At 36.3% G+C, this 8827-nt stretch overlaps 1 protein-coding gene across 2 annotated transcripts; it reads left to right on the top strand.

The window, feature by feature from the left end:
* Nucleotides 1-5831, top strand: LOC132098920 (SIN3-HDAC complex-associated factor-like). Of its 2 annotated transcripts, none has more exons than XM_059505207.1 (6): nucleotides 1-199; nucleotides 2583-2710; nucleotides 2930-3029; nucleotides 4133-4256; nucleotides 4375-4525; nucleotides 4632-5831. In XM_059505207.1, the coding sequence occupies exons 2-6, from the start codon at nucleotides 2583-2585 to the stop codon at nucleotides 4876-4878; spliced, it is 750 nt and encodes a 249-aa protein (XP_059361190.1). In that variant the 5' UTR covers nucleotides 1-199; the 3' UTR covers nucleotides 4879-5831. The 2 variants fall into 2 exon arrangements, with proteins under 2 accessions (XP_059361190.1, XP_059361191.1); XM_059505208.1 differs by lacking the exon at nucleotides 1-199 and adding an exon at nucleotides 904-1283.
* The last annotated feature ends 2996 nt before the right edge of the window (nucleotides 5832-8827 follow it).

The raw sequence follows: 8827 nt of genomic DNA, 5'->3' as shown, positions 1-8827 counted from the left end.
GTCCGACGTCAGTCGCGTATGCAAATGAGGTTGATTGAAGAAATTCAGAAAATGGTGGATGGGGCTCGGCGCATGCGTAAACATTTTACTATACTCAGACAGAAAGTGAGACAGTAACGAGTGGCGCATTGTTAAATGAGTAACGCCTGTAACTCTTGGATTTCGCTGTGTGATTTGACTCTAACTGCTCCAAGTCGAGGTAAGAAAAAAATGGCTTTTTCTTAAAAGCGACTTAACAGTTTTTGTGTGTGCAGAAGATGTTATATTCGCCTTCCGAAATGCCCCTTTAAGAAGTTGTGTGACAGTGCGCTGCCCGGCTGGAAGCTGTCGCATTCGTTAGAAACGTAGCAGTAAGATCACTTTTGAGGCTTGTTGAAATTGTTTTACATTTTTACTTCAGTATAAAAGCGTGCGATAAGTTTACACTTGAGGAGGCTGCTCCTCAAACAGCGCATCACATTTCAGGGCGCTCGCATCCTTTGCCGATGATCGCTGATAAGTGTTTGATAACAGAATTGATTCATTTGAAGCCGAAATAGATTTCTATTACACTTATCCGAGCAGACGTAAATTAAAATGCGTTTTACACTTGTGTTTTAAAAGAAATTATCAATTTTACATTTTAAATTAAGCAAGTTGCATTCGTGAACTGGTTGAACTAGCCCTAGGTGATAACTATAATGGTGAAAACTATGATAGGGAACATGCATTATCATTTATATGTATATTTGGTGTTATATGCATGCACTGAACCCCAGTTTAGCGGTTTCTTCTCGTTTTGAGCATGCGGTAATGGGCTGTCCATCTTGACCGTGTGTGGTCTCTTAACTCGGCTGTTGGTGGGTGTGCTTCAAAACAAACGCGCATTTTCACAAGCCCCTCAACGTTTTCAAACTTCTGCTTCACCAACTCCAGAAGTTCAACGTTTGTATAACGATTAGAGCTGTGTTGCTGTAAAAAGATCCCATTGCATGTGGTATGGAGGCGGTGTCACTGACGCATTTAAACACGGAGCTAATAAAATCGATGTTTTTATTTTAGTATTCCTGTGGACTGTTTTAAAAGTGTCTTATATTGCCTCGTTAAGAAAAAATTGTAAGGCTCAACGCTCTTGAGCGAAGTTGTTGCGCGGATAGCATGTGTTTACAGTCTCGAGCGCAAAGCATGGAGTCGCACGAGCCTCTGACGCAGAGTCGCGCGGAAAACAAAGAGCAGCGGACGAGCAGTTCGACTAAATGCAACCGTCTTTCTTCGATGAGCACCACTGACATCAACGAAAACGGGTCAATTAGTTTCTCGCACCAAGCGGAAGTCGTTTTCGGTGAAACTCCGAGGAAAAGATGCTGAATGTGTCTGTTTAAAAGATGCAATGTGGCGTGCCATGCTTCCGCGCGAGCTGGTGGGCGGTGAATACGGCGGGACACGCACCATTTCACCGCAGTGTGCGAACGGCTGAACATTTAAACACCGCGTGACACTGATAATGTCATCTGGATAACTTTAGACGACACATTTAGATGTGTTAATGGCACTCATCGTCGCTGTTTCCGAGATGGCATTGCTTTGCTTTCTTGCCCCCATTTTCTGCCCCTCCTCTCCTCTCAAACGCGTTGCCATATTTGAATTGCGTCAGAGGCAGAATATATAAGCGCAAGTTCAACTCTCGCACTATGTACAGTGCATAATTTTAGAAATATGATGAAATATTAATGTACATGTATAGGCTGTAATTAAAAATGAAAACCCAGAGGCTTCCGATAGACATCGGACAGATGTGCCTTCTGTATTGACCCAGTTTTAATGTATGAATTTGATGCCTCGCGAGGGCACCGCTGCTGTCACCGATCAGTGTCGACGCGCGAGGCCACCGGTGTCCGGGCTCTATCACCACCGAGCTTATATAAGACCGAGCACTGTTTCCATTATGCTTTATGCCACTGACGCGATGATGATTGATAACCCATATTTAATTTCTCGCTCTCGCGCTTGTCTCTAATATAATCTATTAGCCTATTAGTTATGTAAGTAATATTAAGTAATCCACGTATTAACACTATAAATTTACTAAAGGCCTGTGTGTGTATGTGTATACAAATATATAAAATGTATAAAGAGCAATTATGAAAATACTCTGATTAAAATGACAGAACATTAAAAAGTCAATATTTTCATAAATGATTTTGAAAGAAGTCTCTTATGCACACAAAGGCTGAGTTTAATTGATAAAAAAACAGTAATATTCTGAAACATTATTACAATTTAAAATAACTGTTTTCAATTTAAATATATTTTAAAGTGTAATTTATTCCTGTGATGGCAAAGCCGAATTTTCAGTAGCCATTACTTCAGTGTCACCCTTCAGAAATCATTCTAATGTGCTGATTTATCTCAAGGAACATTTCTTCTTATTATTATCATTAGAACTGTGTGTATCGGTAAATGAAGTTGTTTGTGCTTACCATGGTATACTTTTTGCGGCAAATTAAATTCCAGATGCGCTTTAAATCTTGTGTAAAATCATTGAACCAGCAGAAGTACCAAATAGAAAGTAGTTTTACTTCTGTGTTATTTATGTGTTACAGATGTTTGGCTTTCATAAGCCGAAGATGTACCGCAGCCTTGATGGATGCTGCATCTGCAGGGCAAAATCCTCCAGCTCTCGTTTCACTGACAGCAAACGCTATGAGAGAGACTTTCAGAGCTGCTTTGGGTGAGTTGGGTATCCGTTGTGTGCTTGTGGTTCCTCTGTAATAACATGATATTGACATCTGCCCGGTCCAATAACAGTGAGGATTTGTATAATGTATCTCTAGTCAAGCATTCAGACTTTTTCTTTTAGAATAAAGTGGAAGAAATAATGCTTTTTTTAATGTGAGAACTTCATATGCATTCTCCTATTACAATGATATACAATGGGATACTTCTGCAGTTTAGGGGAGACTCGCTCTGGTGAAATCTGCAATGCTTGTGTTCTGCTGGTCAAACGCTGGAAGAAGCTTCCCGTCGGTTCCAAGAAGAACTGGAATCATGTAAGCCACGTCAAATTCACCGGGCTGTTCATATGCACACTCACACAGCCTCTTATTTAGCACAGTGAAGTCTTTTCAGTTCAATACACATTGTTCCAAAACAGCCTTACACAGAAACACCCTTAGTGAACAAGTGAACTGTAGCTGCAGTGGCAACTCCCTAAGATGTTAAAGTAGATGAGGAGGAAACCTTTGGAGGAACTGAGGACCATCTGGGGAAGCCCGCATCCTCAGAATAACATATTTAAACAATGTCATACATGCACAAATTATTTAAACAGATGCAACAGTATTCATAATAATAGTATTACTACATAGTTTAATATGGTAGTAGTCACTACTTTGAATGAAAGCTAATGCAGTTCATATTTGGGCCCACTGATTACAGATAACCTGTATTGGTTTATCTAGATAATTAATTTATATGAATAATATATATTTATACAATTATACAATAATATATATTTATACAATTTAATATTAATAATATATTTATTATTATCATCATTATTATTTATTGTCTTGTTTATAACTAATATAATAAATTGTATTATATGGCAATAAATGCATAACAAATTATAAAACTGACCTATAGTATTTTATAATATAACACATAATAAGTAAATGGCTAAAGTCTTGCTTTCTATAAAACATAGTTTCAAAGCAGCTTCATAGTAATAAAGCAAAACAACAGAATCAATAATGCAAACTTCAGTTCTGACCAATATAATATATTTTTTTGAGTTCTAAACAAAACCATTTATATTAATTTGTGTTTTAGGCATTATATTAAATGACAGTAAATAAATAACAATGGTTATAAACGTGACCTGTGATCTAATATAATATATTGCCTAAAAATACAAATTAATATACAGTAAATGCATTTATTGTTTTGTTTAGAACAGATATAAAATCAATTATATAATAAATAAATGAATAATCAACGAACCTGCCCTATAATATCTATAGATAAATGAATATATATTTACTGCTTTGCTTGTAACTAATATAATAAATTATATGAAAATAAATTACATAACTATAAACAAATACATTTCCATCATAGTCTGAGGGTTATTATTGTTATCAATTGTTATCAGGTGGTTGATGCGCGAGGGGGACCCAGTCTGAAAACTACAGTGAAGACAAAGAAAGTCAAATCCCTGTCCACACGGATCCGACCGAACCAGCTCAGCAGAGTTCAGAAGGAACTGAAGAGACACAGTGAGGACACAATCACATACTTCAATTACAAAACAACATGAATTGCATGTTCTTAACATGTTCCTTATTAAATAATTTCTTTAACATGATCATTTTGGCAAAATGTCTCTGTTAACAGATTCAGATGCTCACAGCACCACATCCAGCACAAGCCCCGCCCAGTCACCCAGCTACAGTAACCAATCAGATGAAGGCTCTGACTCTGAGTTGACTCCTGGCTCCGCCCGCTCTCCAGTCTTTTCCTTCTTGGACCTGACATACTGGAAAAGGTCTTTACCTTACTTTAAATTGGTCTGATTTATGAGTTTGATCTTTTGTTTTTCATCATAATTTATACTTTTTAAGTTAAATGAGTTCATTTACAATTCCCTCTAGGCAGCGGGTATGTTGTGGCATCATCTATAAAGGTCGCTTTGGGGAGGTTCTGATTGACCCTCATCTCTACAAGCCCTGCTGTCAGAAAAAACAGGAGCAAGAGGAAGAAGAGGAGGAGGAGGAAGAGGAGGAGGACGGCGATCTTGAGAAAGAGGAGGTGCAGAGCAGTCAAGAAATTCTCTCGTCCATTCAACCGGACTCCTCTCCTCAAATAAAAATGGAGCAGGAAGTAGACGAGGAGTGGTGATGCCACATTCCCACAGTACTGATGTGGCATTCTTAGGAAGCCTTCGAGAGTCGAAACCCCTCTGACACTCTCAAAGACGTTTTCTCGGATTGCCTTCGATTCAAGAGCAGCTGGATCTTTGTTCATTTTCCTGTTTCCTTCTTCCTTGTTGAGAATGTGTCTCTTTCATTTCCTCCACAGTCAAATCAACCTTTATTTATCAAATTGAACTGACGTCCTTGTTTGCCAGTGCCTGGTACCACACTGTTCCCTTTCCTATGAGGATTTTTGTTTTTTTGTAGACCAGAGAAAATTAGTTTCATTTTTTGCTATCCCACTCAAAACACAGAATGCTGGATCTACATACATCATGCATAGAAATCTAGACAGTGACCACAATGCTACGCTGTCACTCCTTGAACACCATTCTGCCCTTCCTTAGGGGAGTCTCTCTGCACTTAGTGTACAGTATTTAGTGTACAGCAAGCGGCATCTGCTAAATTGTAGCCCACTTTGCTGGGATATAACCATTATTTAGGGAAGATCTTTGCCTTTTATATATTTATTTTTTCTGTCTTTGTCTTTATCGTTAAGGTGTACTCTGATTTTTTCCTCTCGGTTTTATTTAAAGTGTCGTCATTCTGTCGTTAACCCTTATGCTGTTCCAAACCTCTTTCAATTTCTTTCTTTTTTTTGTGGAACAAAAAAAGTTAGTTTTTGAAGATCATCTAGTTGCTTTATTCAAAATAATGGAAGTGAATGGGGACTGGAGCTGTCAAGCTCCAAAGTCACTAAAGCAACCCAAAAGTATCTTAAAAATTGAGCCTTGCTCTAAGCTCCAAGTCTTTTATAGCCATATGATAGCGATAAACCAAAGTTTATGTCATATGGACTACATTTGAGAAATTTTTACAGTGCTTTTTGTCATTTTGGAGCTTGTCTGCTTCAGGTCCCCTTCACTTTTACAATACAGAAAAGATACTGCATGATATTCTTGGAAAAACTAATTTTTTGATTTTATGTAAGGAAAGTGAAGTGTAATGATGTGAAGGTGAGTTAACGACAACAGATTTGTTGTTTTAGGGTGAACTGTCACTTTTAAACCCTGATTTCAGTTGTTGTCTGTGTTCAGCCTCTAATAGGCAACTAACTCAACTTATAGTATTTTACTGCAAACGTTTCTCCAGACAGCATTCTGTGGTGCTGAGGCAGACTGGGCATGGCCAACCAAAAATAATGCCTGGCTATCAACACTCCTGTATTCAGTGTACTAATGTAGATATCCAAAAGTGTAGATTTGATTCCAGGTTTATGGAAAAGAGCATGAACGCTAAGGAAACTATCGTATTGATGAAATTTTGCATGAATTTTGCATGGCGTTTTAAGAAGATTTTTATTTATTTTTTATTTGATTTGCAACCATGTTGCAACATAATGTAATAATAATTAAGGCACATTTTGAGACAGTCACAATATATTTTTGTAGATAAATGCAAGAAAATAACAAAAATGAAATCAGGCTTTGACTACAATGTGACATCTCAAGATGTCAGTGTTTTTTAATTAATACAGGGATTTACTTGTCCTCAGCTATTTTTAAAAATTGGATATTTTCAATATTGTCTCATTCAAAGCCAAAAAGCCCAACATTTTTGCTATTTATTCAATCATCTTATATACATGTGTAAATACTGTGTTTTCACAATGACCGATACTACTCCTTTTTAACTGTCATTAAAGAAATTAGCACATGTTCTGAATTTTTTGGTGTTATTTTTTTATTTACATTTTTTTTTTTTTGCCTTTTGCCGTTTTATGCAAGGGAAAACATTTTTAAAAAACTGAAAGTCTAAACCAATGTCAGCTTGTACATTTTCATTATAAATCTAGAATAAATCTACATATACGGAGTATTCATACTAAATATCCCAAGGTTTCCCCTTTGTTTCAGATAGTGTGTCCTGCCAGTTTCTTTATAATTTTGTTGTTTATGATAGCCTTGGCTGTCTTGGATTGTAGAAATGACATTGACGCACACATACTTCTGTTTAATTCCAAGGGGTGGCGCTAGAGAGCTCATTTGTTTCACAGAAAATACTCCATTGTACATGAATTTTAATTCTTATCTCTAATATATGCTCCATTTAGAAATTGGTATTTTGATGGTGGCAGCTTGTGGCTTTAGTGTAAATATGCCACATCGCAGAATGCCATGAACAATTACTGTATTTGTGGTAACATCTGTTCAGGTGAATCGCCTACATGGGGATTTGTGTCATCTCTATGACGGCCTTTTTTTGTAAATATAAGATGTTTAAGTCTGAACAACAGTTATTATGAATACTCTTATTTATTTTATATTTATTTTTCTTGTGGTCTTTTCTTTTAAAGTCTCATCTAGGACTAAACTGTCCTAACAACACTGCAATATGGACTGAAAACGCTTTTACACATCACAGATTGTCAACCGAGATGTACTAAACGTTATGGAGAACTTCAGGAATGGACAGCTGTAAAAACAGACTTTTTAAATGTTTTATTTTTTTTGTTTATGTTAAGTACAGCTATTTGATTTTTTTTTTTTTTTTTTTTTACCTTTGTTTGAGGTTTCTAATGCCCGAATACCTTTCCTTAGACTAGTCCTTTAGTTGTAGTGCTACAGGCATGTATGGTAGCTATGCACTTTGTATTCACATTACTAGAGATATATGAAGCAGGTTTTGTATTTTTTTACATATTGTACTTTTTACTTGTTCCTCAATAAATGTAACTTGTGATGGTTTGTTTTGTGCATTGGTGTAAATATGTATGCATTTGACAACCACATGCATTAATATTTTACTATCCTTGGGAATTGAACCTATGACCTATGGCCAGTGCCATGATTCTGTTTGAGCTACAGGAACATGCACATAGTTAGGTCATGCCAGCACATTAAATGAGCTATATAGAGTAATAGATAGAGAATGGCTGGTGTTTTTGGTGCTTGCAACACCAAGGTTGTGGGTTCAATTCCTAGGGGTGAAAAATAGGCTACCATTTTTTTGGTCAGTAAAAAGAAATTAATACTTTCATTCAGCAAGGACACATTGAATTGAGCAGTAAACACTTTTATGATGTTACAAAACATTTCTGTTTCAAGTAAATGCTGTTCTTTTGACCTTTTCAGTTCTGACAAAATTATCACAGTTTTCACAAAAATATTAAACGTCTGTTTTCAGCATATACTAATAAGAGGTTTTCTGCAGTTTTTATGAAGGTAAATTAAAGACTTTTAAGGGGACACAAAGAAATTCTTTAAAATGAAGTGAACAAGAACAAATATCTGCCAGTGGGCTCAGAGAAATACATTTAATTCAAAGGGAAAACAAGTTTAATTTTCTGACACCATCAGCAGATATTTGTTCTTGTTTTAAACATAATTTCTCAAAATAGCAAGGCATAAATAATTTTTTGCAGTGCATGCAACATATAAGGCTATGACTTTAAGATCTTTTTAACAGATAATACAAAATGTTTGTTCAGGAAGGTGGTTTTATTTATTTATTTATTTTGCCTATTAGATGCCTATTAGACATGTTTGAACTATTGTAATGAACTATTTACCATGAAATTACCAATTTAAATTCTCACTTTTTACACGAAAATGTAGTGTAAACTGCAAACGTCAAGCTGAATCATTTACATATTCTCAGTAACTACTAACCATTAAAACCATTATTTAGTACCACATTTGTAAGCCCCTTGAATGACAGACTAAATTTGCAACCCTGTTACTCATTCAACCCTGTTACCAATTCTGGAAAAGTTATTTGAATATATTATTTTGTAATGTAAATGTTAGACAGATAGATGAGAGCGTGAGAGAGAGTGTGTGTGCTGAGGCTGCGCGCGGGGACTGTCCTGTGTTTGGCTGTGACGTCATGATTGCCTCGCCAGCTGATGGGTTTCCTGTGCTCTGAGGGCATAA

The sequence above is a fragment of the Carassius carassius genome, chromosome 22, assembly GCF_963082965.1.
Source record: "Carassius carassius chromosome 22, fCarCar2.1, whole genome shotgun sequence".
Classification (NCBI taxonomy): Eukaryota; Metazoa; Chordata; class Actinopteri; order Cypriniformes; family Cyprinidae; genus Carassius; species Carassius carassius.
This window is presented reverse-complemented; position numbering and strand designations above follow the sequence as displayed.